At 47.1% G+C, this 23,932-nt stretch overlaps 1 protein-coding gene across 1 annotated transcript; it reads left to right on the top strand.

Annotated features, from left to right (window-relative positions):
• On the top strand, positions 1 to 22,913 carry SIAH2 (siah E3 ubiquitin protein ligase 2). The gene is given in 3 exon segments (XM_033150440.1): positions 1 to 742; positions 22,331 to 22,364; positions 22,367 to 22,913. Coding segments are annotated over 3 exon segments (990 nt in total). The 5' UTR covers positions 1 to 307; the 3' UTR covers positions 22,888 to 22,913.
• Positions 22,914 to 23,932: the final 1,019 nt, after the last annotated feature.

The raw sequence follows: 23,932 nt of genomic DNA, 5'->3' as shown, positions 1-23,932 counted from the left end.
AGGAACCACGCGCGCTCTGCCCGGGGGAGGAGCGGAAGGGCCCGCTGGGGGCGGAGGAGCGGCTTAGAACGCTGAGCTGGCCCGGTGGAACGTTGGGGCTTCTCTTTTGGAACGCTCGCACACACTTTGGAACGCTCGCGCTCTCCTGCGGCGCGGAGGCGAGGCCCGGCCGGGCTCTCCGAGGAGAAGAAGCAGCGGCTCCAGGGAAACGGGCGCTGTTGTTTTGAGTCTCGCTGGCGGGGGCCTGCGGGGTTTCGGTGAGCGAATCAGCTCGGTGCCCGCCGTTCGATGGTTTGTCCCGACCGAGATGAGCCGCCCGTCCTCCGCCGGACCCAGCGCTAGCAAACCCTGCGGCAAGCAGCAGCAGCAGCAGCAGCACACACCGTCGCCGGCTGCTGCCCCTGCCGCTGCCGCCAACGCCGCCGTCGCCACCATCTCTGCCGCCGGGGCCGGTTCCTCCGCGGTCACCGCCGCGGCCGCTGTGATCTCGAGCCCTGGAGGAGGCGAAGGCAGCGGCGGGCCGGTCTCGCCTCAGCACCACGAGCTGACCTCGCTTTTCGAGTGCCCGGTTTGCTTCGACTATGTGCTGCCCCCGATCCTGCAGTGCCAGGCCGGGCACCTGGTGTGCAACCAATGCCGGCAGAAGCTGAGCTGCTGCCCCACGTGCCGGGGATCCTTGACCCCCAGCATCAGGAACCTGGCCATGGAAAAAGTGGCCTCGGCCGTCCTCTTCCCTTGCAAGGTAAGGAAGGGCAGGTAGGGGGAACCCCGCAGGTGGCAACCTGCACAGCCGCCGGAAAGGTGGGCGGGGAGAGGGGGCTGGGTCGAGGGAAGCAGCGAGGCTCAGCGCCTGCCCTTGAGGTTGTGGTGATCCAGGTGTTATTTTAAAACCTACCATCTCTCAGATTCTCCATACCCTACTTTGAAGTATTGGGGCGAACCCCGTGAGCACACCCCCGCCCCCCACTAACTCCTCATTGGAAACAAATACAAAGTGCCCTTTTTTCTGGGGAGCTGTTTCTCAGAGACTGTTTTCATTTTAATGTAAGATGCACCTGCGTCTGTACAATAATTCTGCCTCTGCCACCTTTAAGTCCAAACCACTATTCCAGGCAGCCTTTAGACATAACCCCATTACTCTTCAAGCTAAAGGATCTTGCCCACATCCACAACAGTAAACAGTGTCCATGGTCATCTCAAGAATGCAGATCTTTGCTCTGTTGTTCTTGTGCATTGTTGTCAAGAGCCTGGGCTAGAGAGCTACCGCCTTTTACACCTGACCTGTGCCAGGGCTGTACCCAAGCCAGTATTTCTCAGTTTTGCTCCCTAATATCTTGCAATATGGAGTATTATCCTACTTTAGTTGTAAGGATCCCTGGTATAAATGTATGTGAATAACTTGGAGCACTTGAAAGAACACACAGACTTAAAAAAATCTCTCATTATTATTATTATTATTATTATTGGCTCATGTCATGGTTATACCTCATCCCTGCTTACATTTGACAACGTATGCTATGTTACACCAGAGAGTTAATGTATAATTCAAAAATAGTGGCCAATGAGGAGTGGAGATCTAAGGGAGCATAAAAGTTTGGAAATGATTTGGAAACTCTTTAGCAATAGCTGGATTAGTAAAACAGGAGGGGTTTTTTGTTTTTTTTTAACAGGGAGGCCAGAGATGGATAGCTCAGTCAGTCAATACTGTGTAGGGAGCCTTGCCAAGTGTCTCGGTTAATTGAAACACATTGGTGCTAATGCACTCCCTGTTAGTCTGCGCTGTGCGCTAAGGGAATTGGGGCATTGGTCTGAGCATGGCAGAGATGTGTGCAAAGGCCCATGAAATGTGGTACCTTTCCCTCCTCCTCCTTTCGCACTTCTGACTCAACCTTTAAGGCAGAACTTGACAGAGTGAGAGACAAGTGGGGTCCTGGTGTGTTAGTTGGCAGGGATATGTGCAGGGGAGAAGGGGCAGGCCAGGGGGATGTGATTTGGAGGGGTGATTCCCCCCTATCAACAAGTTTTCCATCTGTTTTTTTTTTATCCTGCATGATTCGGTTGCAGGCAGCTGGGGAATGGAAGTGTGTGCAAAGGAGAATTGGTGGGTGCAGAAAGGTGTACACACCTGATTCTCCTTTACAATCGAACTTCACATGTTACCTCTGCAGAGACATTCCCCCCCCCCATGACATACTTTTGCTGATGAAACGTGTTTGCATCCCCTAATATATTGAGCCGGGAGCTCAGGAACTTCCTATATTGGTATGTCCGAAGCTACAGAGCTCCTCTGCATTCAGTCAGAGAGTGAGAGTTCTGCTGATGACGTCTTTTGCTGTTGTGGAAGGGGGCAGGATTGGAGCTTAAGGGCACCTGCAACCTACACTGGGACGGTGCTGATCCTTGTGCTTTGTGATTATTATTAGTAAAAATGGTTGCAGCATATCCCTACCCTCCAAGAGGAATGCTCCTGTTCTGGGCTTATCGTGGGGTGACCCCGTTTCACTCCTAAACCATTGGCCCTTGACCACCCAAGTTCACAGTTGGAATGAGTATAGCTAATTGCTAGTCCATATGGACTAAGAAAAATGAGTGTGGGTTGCACAAAGAAGCAACAGCATCAACATCCCCTCTCTGGTGGTGGTGCCATTTACGACCTTTTTCTTTTAAATGCTGCTACCTCTTTTTCTCAATCAATGCAATGTTTGGGGGGGGCAGGGGAAGAGGTTATTTGGAAGCACCCTAAATTAAGATAAAAACCGAGGTGGCAGCTGGCAGAGAGAAGAGCTGTTTCCACCCAAGCTTTCTATCAGTGCCAATCTTTAGACCCTCGTCTCTCTTAAACTGGATATACCGGTGTCGGTTTCGCTCCCAAGGCGCAGGTTTAGGCTGATCAATATGCACTCTAAACCATTCTAAAATGACATTGACACAGATCTTAAGGTCGTGTTGATGAAAAGCAAGGCTGGAAGCAACCATGTTGCCCGCGTTAACAGTCTCAATCGGAAGGGCTCCAGGGACAAAAGCAAAATTTAAACTTGCGGAAATAGAGATTTGCTGCACTGAACCACTGATACTATCATAGAGAGTTGGAAGGGTCATCCATTCCAACCTCTGCTTAAAAGCCTGTGAGGAAGGAGAGTCCACCACCTCCTGGGGGAGTCAATTCCACTATAATTCAACCAGCGTTTTTTTGAGGGGAAGGGGGCGTTTAGGGAAGACAGCTCCTTTTTTACACCGTTTTGGGAATGGTACTGCAAAAGAGCACCTAGTTCTTAGATTTAAGGGACGCCATCATAGAGGGTGCTTACAGAAGGCAACAGGTCCAGTCCTGGGATTTCAGGTAACAGCAGGGCTGGGATAAAACCCACCCTGGAGACTTGCCGCCAGTCAAGAGAAGTCCGTCCTGGACAAAGAGGGGCCAAATGGTCTGACTTAGTCTTCATTCCAGGCCTGAACATCGCAGGATGCCAACTTGATACCAAGTCAGACCGTTGGTTCATCGGCCTTCCTCAGCCTGGTGTGTTCCAGGTGTTGTACTACGGCTTTCATCGTCCCTGAATGTTTGTCATCCTGACTGGGGCTGATGGGAGTTGTAATCTGAATCATTGTGGGGAGGGGGTGCAGCTTGTGGGAAGCTGGTGACAGTATTGAGCTAGCTGGAACAAGGATGGGAGTTGGGGTAAAGCAATGCGGAGGTTGGAACATATAAAGTTGTGTCCTGTTGAATCAGGCTGGTCTGCACTGGGTGGCTGTAGCATTCCAGTTTCCGAAATGGCAGGGATCTTGAACCTCAGACTTTTCCCACATTAAGCATGTCCTCTGCCACTGAATTTGGGGGCTTCCTCATTAGCGTGTAACCTGCCAAGCCAAACATATCCCATCGGGCATCTGGTGTGACCTGCCAAGTGTCCCGACAACTCTGCTGCTTTGCAATAACAGGCCAATGGGAAAATCCGGAGGCTTATTGCGTTCCTGTCGGACCACTGTTCATGTCTTGTAGGCTACGTTTGGTTTGGTGGGTCACAAGTTGCTCACAGTTCAGAGTTTTGAATTTAGATTCTACACAGAGAAACGAATGGTAATCACGAAACTGTAGTTGAAGACCAGTATTAGATTGAAACATGGTAGGCTTCCCTGTGGAAGTCACTAAAACCTGCATGTTTGAAATGTGCTTTCTTCAGAATCAACATACAGTCATACCTCATGTTGTGAACACTGCGGGTTACGCGTTTTCGGGTTGCGCTCTGCGCCAAACCCGGAAGTACCGGAATGGGTTACTTCCGGGTTTCGGCGCTCGCACATGCGTCGAAGCACTAAATTGCGCATGCGCCAAAGCACATGCGCAAATGCAACACTGCAGGTTGCGGACGCGCCTCCCGCATGGATTGCGTTCGCAACCCGAGCGTCCACTGTATTGCATGGAGAATCTCCACATCATAAGCCACCTATGCTATGTGTCTGCCATGAAGCCATGCTGTATACATAATGATTCCCAAATATTACATAGATAGGATGTAAAATTCCCAGAAAGTTTGAAAGGGGAAAACTTCTTTTTCTGCAGGCAGGGGAATGGAAATGAAAACCTATACAGTATTTATTTTATTTTCTAACCCAAACCTTTTACAGCTTTGGCAGCATTAAATGCGTAGTTTATAATATAGTTAGCATGTAAAATTGGTGTGTTCTTGAAATTTGCAGAGCAATCCTATATGTTTACACAGAAGTGAGACCTGCTCTATTTAGAGAAGTTTACTGCCTGGTAAACACACATATAATTGCTGCCTCAAAACTAGAATTGCCTTAGTTTGGGTAGGAGAGTGTCTGTGTCACAGCTGTTTCAAGGGGCAAGCGGAAAGGTTGACCACAAAAGTGGGGTCAGCTCGTAAGGGCAGCAGGTGTATGAATCCGTTTGTTTTTTTCTTTATTTATTTCCAAAACTTAGATCAAAGGTCACCAGAACAGGATCCGTTGTAGCAGTTGAAATGTATGCAGTACATAGTGGAACCTGCTAGACAGTTGGACATCTGGGAGTTAAGAGACTGGGGCTGTAGTCCTATGCCCACTTGCCTGGGAGTAAACCCCACAGGACACAACAGGACTTACTTCTGAGTCAAAATGTATAGGGCTGCGCTGAAAGTTAGGTGTCATACAGGGTCGATTGGCATAACCTGGGGACACTTCATTCATTGTATAGCTGGTTTGCGTGCCCTACAAATGCAGGATTGTGAGACATCCTAGAGTAGATATTTTGTTTTATCTATATTTTGTTGAAGGGAGCAGTCCAAGCCCAAGGTCCACCAGGGATGAGGAGAGTTGGGAATAGGCAGGTCTCAGGCTGAGCTTGGGCTCAGTTGGAACTGAGTCTTGCATCCTGGCTCGGCTGAAGATATGCCATCAAAAAGAGGGGGAAATAGAATAAAAATCAAAGCACGGTGGTCCTCCATCTTACCTTAACTTGGGGATCAGTCATAGCCACCTGAGCTGAGGCTGGGTTAAGTCCTGAAAAGGGGGCATTCTGGAGGTTTTTTTGGGGGGTGGGCATGACGGGGCAGGGGAGACTTACTCCTGTTCCAAACATGACCTAGCAACCCATCAGAAGTTAACACTGGCCAAAAGGGTGGCGCAAGTCCTAAACTGTTTTGAAGGCTTGTTTTCCCTCTGCCAGGATCTGGCCAGCTCAACTAGCAGCAGAGGCAGCTTTAGGGTAGCATGACCAGTGCCACACTGCAGGAAGCACCACAACAATTGTGCAGAACGGAGCACGAGAGGCTGGCTGGGTGTTTGTGTCAAAATTTAGCATCGCACAGGGTGCTGCTGAAAATTTGGAGCCCAAAGTCTGCCGCTACTGGTGATCAAAGATTGGAATAGGGGCAGGTTCCACCAGCATAATTTACCCTAGCATCAATTATTCCGGCTTCCTTTACTTCAGATTACTCTGCCCTTCCATCAGTGTCTTAGAATAGAATCATAGAATCATAGAGTTGGAAGAGACCACAAGGGCCATCCAGTCCAACCCCCTGCCAAGCAGGAAACACCATCAAAGCATTCCTGACATATGGCTGTCAAGCCTCTGCTTAAAGACCTCCAAAGAAGGAGACTCCACCACACTCCTTGGCAGCAAATTCCACTGTCGAACAGTTCTTACTGTCAGGAAGTTCTTCCTAATGTTTAGGTGGAATCTTCTTTCTTGTAGTTTGAATCCATTGCCCCATGTCCACTTCTCTGGAGCAGCAGAAAACAACCTTTCTCCCTCCTCTATATGACATCCTTTTATATATTTGAACATGGCTATCATATCACCCCTCAACCTTCTCTTCTCCAGGCTAAACATACCCAGCTCCCTAAGCCGTTCCTCATAAGGCATTGTTTCCAGGCCTTTGACCATTTTGGTTGCTCTCCTCTGGACACGTTCCAGCTTGTCAGTATCCTTCTTGAACTGTGGTGCCCAGAACTTCAGGGTGTTTTTTAAACACCAAATAAGTAAAACAGTGGCACATGCATACAAAGCAACCAGCGGACAAGAGCGCGCTTGAAGTCAGAGAGTAAGACAGTAAAAATGTTCTAAAATGCCTGACTTAATGAAGAAGTGTTTGTGTGGTGCCTTTAGCGACAGTGAAGCTGGCAAGGTATTTCATAGGTGCCAAGAAAAGTTTGTCCTTCGCTTCGCAGCAGAACAGCCTTGGTTGCCCCGAGTGATGACCTCTATCCGAGAAGAGATGGGGGAAGTACAACCTTGTTGGTTTTGCTTTCAGTGGCTTTTGAGAACATTGACCATGGTGTTCTTCTGCAGCGACCCAGGGAGGTGGTAGTTGAAGGTATTGTGTTTCAGTGGTTGCACTGCTATCTGCAAGGTTGCTTCCAGAAAGCAGCACTAGGAGATTGTTGCTCAGCAACGTGGGGCTGTGGGGGTCCCAGAAGAGGTCTGTTCTGTCTCCTGTGCTGTTCGGCATCTATCTGAAATTCATGGGAGCTGTCGTCTTGGGATTTGGAGCATGGTGCCATCTGAGTCAGGAGAAACTCGGGAGGTGTTAGACCGGTGTCTGGAGGCAGTGAAGGGCTGGGTGGGAGCTAATAAACTGAGGATGAATTCTGATAAGATGTAAGTACTGTGGGTGGGTGGGTGGGGGGAAGGTGGTTCCCATGTCTGGGAATTATGTGTAGAACCTGTTCTGGGAGGGGTTCCACTCCCTCTGAAGGAACAAGTTCATAGTCTGGGTATACTCCTGGATTCCAGCCTCAAATGGCTTCTGTGGCTGGAAGTGCTTATGTGCAACTTCAACTAATTCACTAGCTATGGCCATTCCTAGATTGAGATAGCCTGGTCTCAGTTGTCCATGCCCTGATTACCTTCTGCCTAGATTACTGTCATGCGCTGTATGTGGGGGCTGTGTGGAAATTGTCAGACTATACAGCAGGTTAAGTGAAAGTGATTTGCCCAAGGCCACCCAGTGGACATCATGGCACCAAAAAGAAAGAAAGAAAATAGAATAAAAATCAAGGCACTAAGGTCATGTCAGCATCATCCAGGCCTAGCAAGTCAACAACCTTCAAACAGAAAAAGAGTATCTTAGCACATGACTAGTCAGTGGCCTGACCTTTCTAGCCGGTTGCTGTTAAAGGTCAACAGAAGTATATTTAATGCAGGCTTTTCCTGTTCTAGGAGAATTACCATGGAAACGATAGGTGCCCAGGAAGTATTGTAATGTGGGTTGCTTTCTCTAGTCTGGAGATGGGCAGTTTCAGGACTTTGGGCAAATGCAGCCCTCTAGGCCTTTCTGGGTTCTCTATCTGGCCCTTGGGCCCCCTCCCGAACCGCACCAGGCCTGCTCTGAATCCTTTGCCTGCCTGGAATGTGCTCTTGAACTCTGAGAATGCCTTTTGCCTGAATGGAGGACTGAGATGTTTGGTATTCCCATGAGGGCAAAGGCACAGCTCTTTGCAAGACCCAGTGGCCTGTGGGCTAGATTCCCCATGACTGGTCTACACTGCAGGATTTTAGACACAGGGCATTCCCAATGCTACATAGAGATGCTGGGGATTGAGCTGTCTGGAAAGGACACGTTCTCTCACTGAGCTGTGCTCCATATGCACCAGAAACATTAGGAAATGGAGCATCTAGCTATACAGTTTCAGATCCATAAAGGGTAAAGGGACCCCTGACTATTAGGTCCAGTCGTGTTCACCTCTGGGGTTGCGGCGTTCATCTCGCGTTACTGGCCGAGGGAGCCGGTGTCCAGCTTCCGGGTCATGTGGCCAGCATGACTAAGCCGCTTCTGGCGAACCAGACCAGCGCACAGAAACCTTCCCGCCAGAGCGGTACCTATTTATCTACTTGCACTTAGACGTGCTTTCAAACTGCTAGGTGAGCAGGAGCTGGGACTGAGCAATGGGAGCTCACCCCGTCGCAGGGATTTGAACCGCCGACTTTCTGATCAGCAAGCCCTAGGCTCAGTGGTTTAACCCACAGCGCCACCCGCGTCCCATAGGAACGCTGCTTATCCCAGGTCTGGCTGTTTGTCCTTGTGGGCTGGCTGGCATTGTCTACTCCTGACTGGCAGTAGCTGTCCAAGGTAGCGGTTGGGGATCCTTCTTGATCCTTTTAACCGACAGTGATAGATACTGAACCTGAGACAGTTATCATGTATAGCATGTGCAATGTCACTCAGCTGTGGTTCCTGCCCACTTTTTCAGAGAGTCAAAGCTGGCATGGGATAGAAGCATCATTCCTTGCATCTTCCACTCTTACCGAGATCACTGCCACCTGCTGGAAGGTTTGCAAAATAAATAAATAAACAAATGTTTTGGTTTTTTTTGCATCTTTTGCAAAACCTGTTTGGCCAGAGATGGCAGTGGGAGAAAACAAACAAGAACATTCATAGTGGTGTCTTCATTGTTGCCACCTCCAGCTGTCTGAGTGTATTGTCTGCCTTTCTGAGCACAAGGACAGGGTATGGGCCCATCTCTGTTTAGCAAAGTAATCAGGATTTAGCATGGGTAACCTGCTTATGGGAGGCACCCATGTTCAAAATAAGCATCCTCTCTTACCCCATCTCCTGCCTGGGCTAGCTCTATAGAAGTGCCGTCCCAAGAATAGACAGCACCACAAAGGGTGCCGGAAGAAACAATTAAAGATACCAATCAATTGATTTTCAGGATGCAACCTTAATTGTGTTTGAGCTCTACTGTAAGGGTTTCCTTTGCAATTTAATTGTCATTGCTCGTGTGATAGGGGAATATTATCATCTGCAATTATGGGAAGGCTTTGCTAATCTAAAACAAGCAACCGCAGGTTTGTTTGGCAGCTGGAAGGGGAAATTGCTTAATGGATTTCTCTTTCCCCCCACCCCTCCTACATGTAAACAAATGGGCACAGTCCATTTCCCACTGAAATCGATGGCAAAGCTGCTATTGATTTTAATGGGCTGTACAGTAGTGTCTTGTTTTTGTTCCAAGAATGGGCGGCTGGGGTGAGAGGGAGGAATAGAGGGCATGAAAAAGAAAAGTTTTCCACTAACAGTTCAATTGTTACTCAGAAGTAAGCCCTGGTGACTTCAGTGGGGCTTACTCCCAGGTAGAAGGGGTTAGGGTGGCAGCCTAAGTAACTTTGTGGAAGTGCAAAACTAACCTGCTTTTGACTAACCCTCTTTTTCACACAAACAGTGCCTCTGCTGGATTTTATTTTATTTTTAATTTTTTTTGGCAGTGTCTAAGGTTTCTGCAGAGTTGCTTGCACAGTGCTGAGAAGAGGGCAGTTCTTAGATTATTCATTCATCGGAGATCTGGGTTAGCGACTGGAGTGGCCAGAATTGTTACCCACCCTGTTCATCTGACCTAGAGGAATGTGCAGAATTGGCATATAGCCAGTGTTATTTGGCTTCTGGCTAAGTTAGGGACGGAACCGGCCACTTGGCTTTCTCTCCCATGCTTTTCCATTTGTCCCACTCCGGACCTTTTCCGCTCCTGCTATTTGGGCAAAAGTGGGCTCCTTTCTCCCTTCCTAGAGTGGCAGCTTTCATGTTGACAGAGAGTATGGAACAGAAGGCTTTGATTATCCTCTCTGCAGTGCCTTCATATTGTGGCAGACCACTGACGCCTGATACTTAGTGGTACCGTCGTCTGTAAAATGGGTATATTATTGTTCCCCATGAGTGTGATGGTGTCTCATACTAAACTTCCTGACAGTTAGTTGGTCATTATTAACATTGCTCTGTAATCTCCAAATTCTGCCTTTGGAGAATAGGAAGGGAAGGGGAAAGATGTTAACTTGTCCTAAGAACTGGTTCAAAGGTGTGCCTGGGGACAACTACTCAATGTATTAGGCAGTTTTAGATATTTAGGGAAGACACTTGCATGGTTTGTGGCAAGTAGGCATACTGATGGTGGCCAATTCTTTAAATAGCAGAAATGCACATGCTGTGTGTGCTTTTAAGCCCAGTCACTTGGAGCCTCTGTTGTCTTTGTCCATGGAGTTTTCTTGGCAGGGATACTGGAGTGGCTTGCCAGTTCCTTCTCCAGGTGGATCACGGTCCTGATCCTGAAGTTGAGGCTCCAGTACTTTGGCCACCTCATGAGAAGAGAAGACTCCCTAGAAAAGACCCTGATGTTGGGAAAGATGGAGGGCACAAGGAGAAGGGGACGACAGAGGATGAGATGGTTGGACAGTGTTCTCAAAGCTACTAACATGAGTTTGGCCAAACTGCGAGAGGCAGTGAAGGATAGGCGTGCCTGGCGTGCTCTGGTCCAGTGTTTTTCAACCACTGTTCCGCGGCACACTAGTGTGCCGCGAGATGTTGCCTGGTGTGCTGTGGGAAAAATTGTGTTTATTTGATTACTATTCAAGAGAATTACTTTATATATAGTCAATATAGGCACAGAGTTAAATTTTTTAACATTTTCTAATGGTGGTGTGCCTCGTGATTTTTTTCATAAAACAAGTGTGCCCTTGCCCAAAAAAGGTTGAAAAACACTGCTCTGGTCCATGGGGTCACGAACAGTCGGACATGACTGAACAACAACAACTAGTAGCCTCGCTTCATTAATTTTCCCCCTTTCATTTCTCCGAGCGTACTATTTTACTTTGTTGGTCTCAGTGATGCAAAGCTAGTTCACCTTTTGTTCCTCTCAAAATAATAACAAAATGAATCAAGAGCTGGCTACTTTCCTGCCTCTGACTAGCCATTGTCTGACTGCATTAATAGATGCTTTCTCCTGCTTTATAGTGATCAAATAATACTTAAAAGGTATGATAAGAGGCAGGATCAAGGTTTGTTTTCTAGAAACGCTGATGACAAATATGATGGGGAGGGACGGGAACCAGTTCTATTCTTAGTTCTTTGATTGATTTTAATGAATGAGTTGGGAACAAGCCTGGGGCTGTTAATTACAAGGCTGGGGTTTGGGTTCTTTAGAATGGAGTTTGCTAGGTAGGATTTGGAGCGAGGCCCCGGATTGCAATGAGGAATTGCACTGCTTTTGCATGAATCAGGTGATTCAGGTGATTAAGAGCAGCAGAGAATACAAATGAAATAGTACTCTGCACTGATTGTCCCACCTAGAGCTGGGCGATACCAGCTTTTCAACATCGCGGTTTGGCGATATACCACGGCGACGTTGAAAAAACAAGCTGCATTGGCCTCTGCCCGCGAAGCACCTGGTGAAACTTCCATAGCTCTCACCTCAGGAACTGAGGCCGTTTCACCCAGGCGCTCGTGGGCTGGGACAACGCAGCTTGTTTGCACTCACCCACGGGCGAGCAGGCAGAGCATCCGGGCTCCTTTAACTGCTCGCTGTGGGAGCACCAACCACGCTCCCCTCAGCTGAGCAGTTTCACGGAGCCGCCACCCCGCTGCCGGCTTGCAGGGGCCAGTGCCGGGCTGGGGGCTCCTTTAACTGCTCAGCTAAGGTAAGGGCAGCTGCACACTCCTCAGTCGAGCAGTTTAAAGATGCAGAAGGAGGAACAAGCTGCATTGGCACCCAGGTTGTTTCTCCCTCTGCATCGTATGAGAAGAAGAGGAGTTTGGATTTGATATCCCGCTTTATCACTACCCGAAGGAGTCTCAAAGCGGCTAACATTCTCCTTTCCCTTCCTCTACCACAACAAACACTCTGTGAGGTGAGTGAAGCTGAGAGACTTCAGAGAAGTGTGACTAGCCCAAGGTCACCCAGCAGCTGCTTGTGGAGGAGCGGAGACACGAACCCGGTTCACCAGATTACGAGTCTGCCGCTCTTAACCACTACACCACACTGGCTGTAAGTGTGATGAGGGCAGAGTGCGATGGCGGTTTCACTCAGGGATATGTCGCTGGTGAGACTGCCACCACTCCCGAGTCCCTCTGCTAGCAGCGCCACTGGAGGAAGGAACTCTAGCGGTCTCTGCTAGCAGAGGGACCCAGGAGAAGAAGGAAAAGAAGAGTTTGGATTTGATATCCATATCACTACCCGAAGGAGTCTCAAAGCGGCTAACATTCTCCTTTCCCTTCCTCAACCACAACAAACACTCTGTGAGGTGAATGAAGCTGAGAGACTTCAGAGAAGTGTGACTAGCCCAAGGTCACCCAGCAGCTGCATGTGGAGGAGCGGAGACGCGAACCCGGTTCCCCAGATTACGAGTCTACCGCTCTTAACCACTACACCACACTGGCCAGCGATATACCGCTGAGTGAAGCTGACACCGCGGTCTGATCCTCATACCAGTCCTGCGCGATATATTGATACAGTGGTACCTCGAGTTACAACCGCCTCAGGTTACAAACGCTTCAGGTTACAAACTCTGCTAACCTGGAAGAGTTACCTCGAGTTGAGAACTTTGCCCCAGGATGAGAACGGAAATGGTGTGCCGGCGGCGCAGCAGCAGCAAGAGACCCCATTAGCGAAAGCACGCCTCTAGTTAAGAACAGTTTCATGTTAAGAATGGACCTCCGGAACGAATAAAGTTGTAACTAGAGGTACCACTGTATATCGCCCAGGCCTAGTCCCAGCATGTGCTGACTGCAACGGCTCTTGGAAAGCCAAAATGACTCATTCTTCATCTTCATTTGGGGTTGGGGGGGGGCTTTGATGTTAATCCTTTTGTGTACTTGGCTTGGAGGGGGGATACCGCCACCTCTCAGTGTCTGGCGTCAGGCTAGGACTGAGAAGACCTGGGTCCAGATCCCACAAAGCCCACTGCATGACCTTGAGTCAGTCACCATATCTCTGCCTAATCTACCTTACAGGGAGAGTTGTTGTGACGACAAAATGTGGGAGAATTTATGCTAGCAAAAAACACCTTGGAGGAAAGATGGGATTGCAATCACACCAACTTTTTCCTTTGTTTCCACAATCCATATAATTTATGTTTGCCTATATATCTAGACTTGCGCTTTAGTTCAGATTTGCTCCCCTGATCTTGGGTGATGATCATCATAATTCAGTGGACAGAGTCTTTATAAAGCTACAGTTGTAGTTGTTGTTGTTGAAATTTGCATACCACCCTATACCCATAGATCTCAGGGCGGTTTACTACATAAAATCACAGTATAAAAAACAGAAAATACATAATAAAAACAACCGAATAATCCCCTTTCACAAAACATTTTTAAAAGGCATTGATGTCAATCAGCCAAAGGCCTGGTTAAAGAGGTATTTTTTATTTACAGTTCTACACTAATAAATATTATTTATTAGTATTTACAGTTGTGTCCCTGCACAACTCTGAAGCACGCTGGCTCTTTTATCTGCCACACAATGTGGGTGCCTCTTAGGAACAAGACTGGAATACAGTGGAATGGAAATACCTGAATTTCCACTGTTGAAGCAAACACAGCTGTCGTTTATCTACACCTGGCCTTTGTGCGAGAGAATTGCATGGAGCACCCATGTCATAGATGACGTTATCTGTATGGTGGAGGGAGGGGCGGAGAGTGCTCTGCAAGACCCAAGACTCTTGTTGATGGTAAATGAGTGTTCAAATTGGACTACAGACACTCCCATTGTCCAGGTGTAACCTGAATACTTACCGGTACTCCCCTTATACATATGGAGGCTTCTGTTAGGTATGGAGGCACCAGCTCATGTCATTTTTACGTGTTCTTTTGGTTTCCATATTAATGGTCATATTTCTTTTTTAAAAAAAAAAAAATCTTGGAAAAAAGTACTTAGGAGGTGGTTTGGGGGCTGCCTATTAATATATACTGTATTTTTCCGTGTATAAGACTAGTTTGTTTGTTTTTTTACCCAAAAATTAGGTTTAAATTTTGGACTTGTCTTATACAAGGGTAGTGCTGAAGGGTGTTTTCTTCATTTGGAGTGCCCAAAAATAGGAGACATCTTATATATGGGGGCATCTTATAGACAGTGTTTTTATATTGTTCTACAGGTAATAACCACTGCAAACAGCTGGAAAGTTTGCTGCTGGCATTCAGAATGAGGCTAGATAAGACTGGGAATATTGGGATGGGATGAAACAACGTTCCTCCTAGGAATATTGTATATAGGAAAACAAGATTGCCGACACCCCACCCCACCCCACATAGCATCCTCACAGGGATATTGTGAACGATGTGTTGCAACCACCTTTTTCTGTATAGTCTTCATGGCACATTTCTGGCCCTGTTTTGAATATGCATAGCACCCACTGCAGCAGCAGGCCAGGCTTTTTAGCCACTTGAAAAAGATACTGACTTAAAAAAAAAAAAAAAAACCAGATAAAAATGTATCAAAATGCAACCCTCAGCCTACTTCACCGTATTTGTTCAGGCGCAAATACCGAAAGATGTTTGAGCTCCAATCAACACATTAGGTGTTGGAGGTGTGGACCGAAGGGGTTTCGTTTTTGGAATTAATTCCCAACAAATTCTCTAAACCCTTCCTAGGTCCAATACCCTCTTTGCCTAGATGACAAAAAAAATATGTCCTAGCCTTCCTGTGCCTATGCTATTCCATTTCGGCATTGGCTGCCCTTGATTTTGGTCCTCTTCTTTATTGTTGGCCTTTGATGTGACATTTGCCCATCTACTTCTTATCACTTCCTCTGAGGCGGGAGTTTAGCATGTGGCTTGAATACTGTATCTAAGGGTAGCCAGTTTAGTGCTCTCCCATAATTCCTGGCCATTGGCCAAGCTGGGTAAGGCTGATGGGAGTTGAGAGTCCAAGAATATATTGTTGTAAGAATTTAAGGTCTTTTATTTATATATATAATATATATTATTAATTCACCAAGCAAACACAGGAAGAACAGGCCTCACACCCATTTTTCACTCCCAAACTGACAAACTGTTTATCTGCAAGGAGGAAGGTGGTGAGCAGCCCTCTGCCTGAGTGATAATCTCTGGCATTCTGATGGGCCATTTCCCATGGATTTGGCCCGGGCTAGAACAAAGGACGGGCATTAGCCCTGCATTAGCCCTGCCTGCCCAGGACAGGACACCATGAACACTTTTGTTTTGCTGAAGTGTGTGTCTGGGAGGGGTTCAAGGAGGGATGGCACAGGTGTGAGAATTCTCAGGTTACCTCCTATGACCATCCCAATTTGTAATGTAATTCTGATGTATGTTTGATGTATGGAGGGGTGGTCTTGAGCTGGAGGGGGGCAATTTCAAAAGTCTATATAGGAGCTTGCACTCCATTGTTCTAGGTCTTTTGCTTGCAAAACACCCTGCTGCAACAGTTTCTAATAAACAAGGCCTTGCTTTGGGAGACTCGGTATTTGTCTTTGTCTTTGTGCTGCGTTGTTGGGAAGGGGCTCTTAAATTATAGCGCTCTTCCCGGGGTTACGGACTCCCTTCTTGAGATGGACCCAGTTACAGAATTTTTTATAACAATGTGGAGGGTACCCATTGCACTTGCGGACCCAGTCTATGACTCCTCCATTGGATCTTTGCTTAGATTATTAATGGTTGTGCAGGACCTTCTCCTTAGTTCTGATTCTGAACATGCCAGTGACTCTTGAGTCCTGATGCTCGTCCCCCTCCTCTTCGAACTTTTCTGTTCTTCATCCACTCGGTCTATGAGCAGCGGCTTGTCCAGATCTGCTGATTATCAGTATTGTTCGCCAGGTGCAGATTGTTCCAATCTGTTGTTAGCTTTAACTGAAAAGTCTCTTCCGTGAGAGGGGGAACTAACTAGAAGATTATGAATGGCTGGTCCTTGTTTCTTTGGTGTGTTTTTTTTTCCTTTCCTTTTTTTAAAGAACTTATTTTTAAACTGCAGTGCAAAATACAAAACCACAGCATTGTAACACAGTGCAAGGTGGCAAAAGCAGAAACTTAGAAAAGCCCAGCAGCAGTCATGCTTAATTTCCCACCAACCAAAATGAAGCATCTTAAAATTTAAAATCAAATTGCATTGCTCAGAGGAACCCTTTTAATAATTTAAAACTAAACATTTATGTGATGTTAGTTGTATCTGCTCCGAAAATAATGTTTCTTTCCCTTTTTAAGGAAACGGTGCCTTGCCTTGATTTGCAAATTCTAATCCTACAAACACAATTTGGAGGATCAGGCATATACTGGGAGCTTAACACACTTCCCCATTCTTTCTCACAAATGCAGATTCCCTCATCTATTTCCGGACGTGTTCTCAGTCAGTTTTCCTGAACCTGCTTCATTCCAGATGTTTTGGACTGCAGCTCTTTTCAGCCCCACCAAAGACAACCCTGTGAAGGGCACCAGGTTGGGGAAGGCTGTTCTAAACATACTTTGCCTTGAGTTCCAAATTCATGCAAACTTTGGATGGTGCTGACCAGGAATTGACTACAAACTATAGTTTGCAGACCCTCTTCAAAGCACCTCCCTGTTAACCTTACTAGACTTTGCCTGATTTGCTCAAAAAGTGTATATACATGTGCTCACTTTGCACAGTTCTGCTTCCAGCAGTTCAGTTTTCCTCTGGCTTCTGATATTTCACCAGCTACCGTATTTTCCCTTCTATAAGATGCCCCCATGTATAAGATGCCTCTTATTTTTGAGGACTCGGGTTTAAGAAAATGGAGGAAGATACATCCATGGATAAGACTCCCCCTAATTTTTGACATTATTCTTTGGGGGGGGGACCTAGTCTTATACACGGAAAAATACGGTAAGCGTCTGGGCCCTTTGTAGCTGTGATGAGAACCTGGAAATTCTCTTGTCGAAATGCTCACAGTAACCAGATTCTGCAACCAAATGGAAAATCTTTGCTTGCAGGGTGCAGTCCTGCCGTGTGCTCAGACCTAAGTGAGTTAACTGCAGAAGACAACTTCTGCATTTTTGAACCGATAGCGAAACTGTAGTGTAAGGGAACAGTATTTCACAAATGCAAAACTAATAATATAAGCAAGCAATTAGCTATGAGCCCAGCTCAGCATGTACTGACCTATACAGCTGCTGAGGCTGCAGTTAACGGTGATTGCCGGGGATGGCGCGGCGCATCTCGGAGGGAAACTTGGAATAATTGAAAAGAGCCAAGTCGGTGAAATAGACCATAGATGTTAACAGGATCTAAAGCTTTCCACCTACAGCTTTGTGGGGCTTCAGAGCTAGCTTATGTAACAAGGTTTTTGTATCTAGCTGCCAGCAGGCCAGGAGTTCATGTGACATGCAGGGTCCTGTCTTGTACTTATTACCCCCCTTGGCATTTTCCAGTGAGATCTGGGCTAGGTCAAGCCATTTGCCCACCTCCAAGCGATTTTACCTTGCAATCGTGAGAGCTGCACCGGCCCAGAATAGTTGGCGGTATCTGGGGGTGGGGTGTGTTCATGCCCCAGCGTCCTCAGTGACACTGACGGTGATTAAGGGGCCTCATTGATGCCCCCAAAACACTGCAACTCTAAATGTGGGCTCCTGCATTGCTTGTGGAAATAGGCCAGCTATGGGTGATATAATCATAGCTGTCAAGTTTTGGATTTGCAAATAAGGGATCAGCAGCCTCACCTATCCCGGGGACAGTCACATGGCAGTGGTGGGCGGAGCCAGAAGCAAAAGTGGGCGGCACTGGTGTGAACGCACGCAGTAGGCTTACTGTATTTTGGAAACGCTGCCCATGGGCTACGACGCCTATAAGTACGGGAAATGGCTCCCGCTTGCTTTGAGGCTGCAAGGAGGCGAGGTCTTCCCAGTCCCTGGCCAGCAGGGGAAGGGAGAGGAGCTGCTTCCTTTGAAAAAACGGGAAATTAAAGGGATATAAAAAATAAGGGATAGCAGCGGGAAACTGCTTGAAATAAGGGAGATTCCCGGGGAAAATGGGATACTTGACAGCACTGGATATAATCACGATCTTCCCACTCTTTTCTCTTCCGCGCCCAGAAAAAAACACTGGTAATGTTTACATGTTCTGTTATAAGGTATCTCAGAGGTGTGTTGTGGACGTACGTGTTCACCCAAAAGGAAATGAGAGACTTCCGCAATAAAACATTGGCTGTTATGCATATTTTAGAGGTAGCCAGGCGTAAATGGGGCAAGTATGAACATGCTCCCTGGGTACCGTAGAACTAATGTGCTGGGTTCTCGGTTTCTGCTGCTTGAGTGCTTCCCACCTCTGTGTAAGAGGCTTGGCACCATTTCAAATGCTGCTTGCTTTGCTATCTGGCTGTGGCAAGAATGCACAGAAATTTTGCCCGCCCCCAGAAATGTAAATGTGCCCTTAGAGGCAGCTCTCGTCTATGTCCCAGAGCATTCAAGCACATGGACCTGTGCTTTCCTGCTTCATATTCTCCTTCCCCAAGTTATACGGAGATGCTCCGATTCTCTCATCATCCGGATGCCAGTGTCTCCCAATAAAACCTCAGCCCACAAACTCTTAATGGGGCCCTTGGTTTGTTTGGTCTCTAACCTCAAAGGTCTTTTCTCCTGGGCTGAGCTGTCTAGACATCTTTATCTAGATCAAGCCTTCTATGCAGATGAGTCATGGTCACAATCACTACCACAATTGCCCGCTGCAATAATGAATTGATAAAGGGCATGACATCAAAGCAGGTCGGTTCAGTTGTGTATTATAGCAATGGTACATTGCTGCAATACAGAAGGTTCCTGTCTGTGATACCATCTGGCTGCTGCAGTTTGCTGTGCTTTCGTTTTTTGCACATATATTGTATGTGATATCCTCCAGGTTCTCTGCAGCATGTGCCTCAATCTCTCTCTCTCTCTCTCTCCTCTCTCTCTCTCTCTCCTCTCTCTCTCTCTCTCTCTCCAGGCTGTTGGGGGGGACTTTACAGTTTGTGCTATAAAGCCAATGCTCACTGACCAGGCTGTAAAAGAATCTCTTAAAACTGTTGATAAGTGGGGTAGGATAAGATTTGTAATCTAGGCTGTGTGTGTGTGTGTGTGTGTGTGTGTCTTGGGCTAAAAGAATTTTATTCCACGGAAATTGAAACGTTATGTCCACAATACACTATTCACAAGTGGATATTCTTAAAACACTTAATTTGCATAGTTTGGATTTTCCCCCTGTCGCTTTACCATTAGAAATAATGAAACAAGAGGGCGGAGGGGAAATCTATAAAAGAGCTGGGTCAGGGAGAGAATGGGTTGAAAGCGTCTAGAGGTGGGAAGCCTGTTTCTCATCTGTCATCTAAATGCTAAATAATTTTTTCCATTCAACCACAAGGTCTAGAAACTTGAAAAGTTGGCAATAATAATTTGGCCTCATAGGAGTTCCCCCGAAAGATTCCCCCAAGTCTCATGGTTCACACAAGTCTTCTGTTTCCGTGCTTTTAACCTTTGTACCTTGTGTAATAGGGGACGCGGGTGGCGCTGTGGGTTAAACCACAGAGCCTAGGGCTTGCCAATCCGAAGGTTGGCGGTTCAAATCCCCGCGATGGGGTGAGCTCCCATTGCTCGGTCCCAGCTCCTGCCAACCTAGCAGTTCGAAAGCACGTCAAAGTGCAAGTAGATAAATAAGTACCCCTCCGGCGGAAAGGTAAACGTTATTTCCGTGCACTGCTCTGGTTCACCAGAAGCGGCTTTGTCATGCTGGCCACATGACCCAGAAGCTGTACGCCAGCTCCCTCGGCCAGTAAAGTGAGATGAGCGCTGCACCCCAGAGTCGTCCGCGACTGGACCTAATGGTCAGGGGTTCCTTTACTTTACCTTGTGTAATATTTTTATACATTAACAAGCTCGCCACAACTTCTTATGGGTCTGTGTGTGCCTTTGAAGCTGTTGAGTTTGGGGGATTTTCTGTGCAGCGAGCAAACACTACACAAGAGCTGAGGGACATGTTCTCACCTACTGGCGCGGTCCTTCCGTGCTTTGCCAAGGAGTTTGCAGAATCAAAAAATCCCATTGCTCACCTTGTTCCAAACTGAGATATAGCATGTTGTGCACGCAGGAGTGGACATCTCAGAAAATTGTCACGAAGCAAATAATAATAATGCCTCTCACCTTTTTGTTGACGTAGGTGTAGGTTTTAGTGTTGAGCTTTGTAATATTATTCCTTAGCAGCATCAGCAAAACTAATGTGATTTTCATATATGGCACAATTACTAATGCTGCTTAGCTGACAAAGCTCAGTGGGAAATGCTGGGTTGCAATTACGGTACATCTGAACGTGAGATGGAATGAGAACTACTAGGTTAGAAAGAACTGGACGTAACATAACATGGTATAAGAATGATAACAACACAATATGAGTTTATCTCAGGTGCTCCACCCACTGCACACAAACACACCAAGAGTCATCTTTACAACAACCCTGTAAGATAGGTCAGCAGCATTATATATCCCATATTGCAGGTGGGTGCCTAGGTAGAAACTGACTTCCTTCAAATTCAGAATTTAAAAACAGTTAACACAGATTACAGTCACAAGAATAGGCTGGGCCCTGAAAACACACATCTCAAGTGTCAGAGACCAGAGTATACCTGTAGAAGTGCATCTTCAGCGCTTACCAAAAGCCAAGCTTACACCTGAGGAGGAGGAATTTGGGGCTACCACAAAGAATGCCCTCCTCTGGGCCACCCTCTGCTGATCTCAACACTCAGGGTGATCTGCACGGAAGGATGCAGTCTTCCACATATTTGTTCAGGATTTTAAACGCTAGCATGAGCAGCTTAAATTGGGCTGGAAGCAGGTTGGTGGCCAATCCTGGGAACTGTAGTTTGTTAAGGGTGCGGAGACTTGTTAGGAGGCCTCTATTCCCTCACAGAGCTACAATTCCCAGAGTTTTATGAGAAGAGGGATTGATTGTTAAACCACTCTCATTATAGCTCTGGGAAGGGAATGGGGGTCTCCTAACAACTCTCAGACCAGCAAGTTCAGTAACGGACACCATCACCGACCTCTTTGCCCCCTCTCCCTCCCACTGTTCCTCTGGTAAGCAGCTTCTGGGAGGTTGGGTGAGTGCTGCTGCCCCAACATGTCCTTCCACTGCTAGTCATCTCACATGTGCGTGCGGTTTTCAGTGTGGCTATTTAAACTTGTACAGCTGCTTAGCGTTTAGAATAAAACACGTGCAAGCGATTACAGTGCTTTCCTTAATATATCTATTATCTGAGAGTGATTGATGTATCATGCCATTCAGTGAGTGAGGCTTTTAAATCTGAATTTAGGCCAAATGTGGTTTTTATTTTTGAAAAGTTGACTATTGGGTGCTGTGCGCTGGACCTTGTGAAACATTTCAGTAGTTGTTAAAAATTAATTACCTCTGCGGCGCTTGTGTGAAATTGATGGCTGCGACGGGAGTCGCTGAGGAGCTAAATTTTTGGCAGTTGCTTTCGCCCGAGAAATCGGTCGAGTCTGTTGCTCTGTTAAACGTTTGCCATAAAAACAAATGGAGTCTTTAAACTGCCACTTACTTTGAATTAAAAACGATTGTAATTTCATGTAATCGCACACCCACCGATATTGCAACCTTAGTTAGCAAGCGGTCTCCGCTCATGAATTAAAATCCTAAGTCGTTCATGGCACGAGGCTCCTGCCCCAAACCGGCAAGCCTTGTGTGCGTTCCCCTCCTCTGTTGCGCTTTTAGACTCGTGGAGGGTGCCACAGATTGAGGTCAGAGCGCATGCATTGGAGACAGAAGAACCTCTGGCACGCCCAGTGAAAAAGGATCAGAGGGCAGGGAGTGGGGAAACTCAAAAAAGGTCAGAGGAAAGCAATGTGGTTGAAATAATAATTCACAACCTCACCTTTGTTACAAGTCTTCAACATGGCATCCAGAAACTTGGCATTTGGTGGACGATAGCCATGGTTTAGACCAGCCATTATATTCAAATAATGTAGATGTTTGGTTTGTGCATTATAATGCAAGCTCTAGTTTCAGGGTATTTCAGTCCATTTGATTTCATCCCCGAAAACCTAAATCAAGCAGCAAGCCGCAATTCTTCTTTAGCTGCTTCCCACCCTTGATTTTATTTTATTTTTTTGTCTCCTTCCAGTACGCCACGACAGGCTGCTCCCTGACACTCCACCATACGAAAAGCCGGAGCATGAAGACATTTGCGAATACCGCCCTTACTCCTGCCCGTGCCCCGGCGCCTCGTGCAAGTGGCAGGGCTCGCTGGAAGCCGTCATGTCGCACCTCATGCACGCCCACAAGAGCATCACCACCCTACAGGGGGAGGACATCGTCTTCCTCGCCACGGACATTAACTTGCCGGGGGCCGTGGACTGGGTGATGATGCAGTCCTGCTTTGGCCACCACTTCATGCTGGTTCTGGAGAAGCAGGAGAAGTACGAGGGCCACCAGCAGTTCTTCGCCATCGTCCTGCTCATCGGCACCCGCAAACAGGCGGAGAACTTTGCGTACAGACTCGAACTGAACGGCAACCGGCGGAGGCTGACGTGGGAGGCGACCCCGCGGTCCATCCACGACGGGGTGGCGGCGGCCATTATGAACTGCGACTGCCTTGTTTTCGACACTGCCATAGCACACCTTTTTGCAGACAATGGGAACCTCGGGATCAATGTGACTATTTCTACGTGTTGTCCGTGATATTTCTATGTAATTATTGAGACCATGTTGTTGTCTTTCGTTTCACTGACTGTTTTTTATTTTATTTTTTTATGGTGTTCCACTGTAGCCCTCTTCAGGTGTTCCCTCGCAACCTATTAACAATCGCATGAGGGGAGAACAGGGCCCCAGCCCCCTGGCACACACGTACCCCGGCCATCGCGGCACCACCATCCACATGTTACGGAGAAGGACGTTCATGCCAGGGAGGCAGCTCCACATGTGTAGGCTCCCTGATGATGTGGGACCTGTGTAATTGTTAAACGTGTGAGCGGGGATGCCCGAAGGGGACTTTAGGGTTCTTTCTTAACCGGCCGTTTTTCCCCCTCATTCTCCTTCACTGCCACCGCCGCTGCCTGCCTGTACCACAGAGTTTTTAAAGCACAGTTAACAGGACAGTTCAGATGATTTTATCCTGTTGATCTGAAAGGAAGGGAGGAGATTTGTTTTTTTAAAAAATAGCATTATTTAAGGTTTTAAAAAGTGAAGGCGATTCCCTTTTCTTGACAAGCAAAACCCTTTTTAAACGTAATGGAATCAGAAGAGAAGCAGCGAAATGGACATAAAGAGGCATTTTGCACATGCAGAATGGCTGGACTCCTTAGGTGTTCGAGTGCATTGTGCTCCTTCAGACGGCACTTAAAAAAACACACACAACAACAACCCTTATTCTAGCACACTAGCTCCCTGTTGTAGTAGTGTTCTCATTTGCCAGGACTTTTTAATGTCTGAGTGTGGGACCTTTTAGAAACGTGGTTTATCACCTGCAACCTAAAATGTTACCCGCTTGTTCTGCTGCATTTGTGTGTGTAGCCACACGAATCTGCTTCTCTTGATGATCTTAGTGATTGGCCTTGTAACAGAACAAAAGAGAGAGAAATTGGAGTACTGTAGTATCGCTTCTTAGCGATGCAGGAAGGTGCTGAAGCCTTAGTGGTTACACAACATGTCTCAGGCGTGCTCTTTTGCACACAGCAGTTTCACACACTTAACAGGCAGTACCACTGTCATCTGGTTGGTCTTGCTG

This window comes from Lacerta agilis, chromosome 5, assembly GCF_009819535.1.
Source record: "Lacerta agilis isolate rLacAgi1 chromosome 5, rLacAgi1.pri, whole genome shotgun sequence".
Taxonomy (NCBI): Eukaryota; Metazoa; Chordata; class Lepidosauria; order Squamata; family Lacertidae; genus Lacerta; species Lacerta agilis.
Note: the sequence above shows the minus strand (reverse complement) of the source record. Positions and strands in the feature narration are given on the sequence as shown.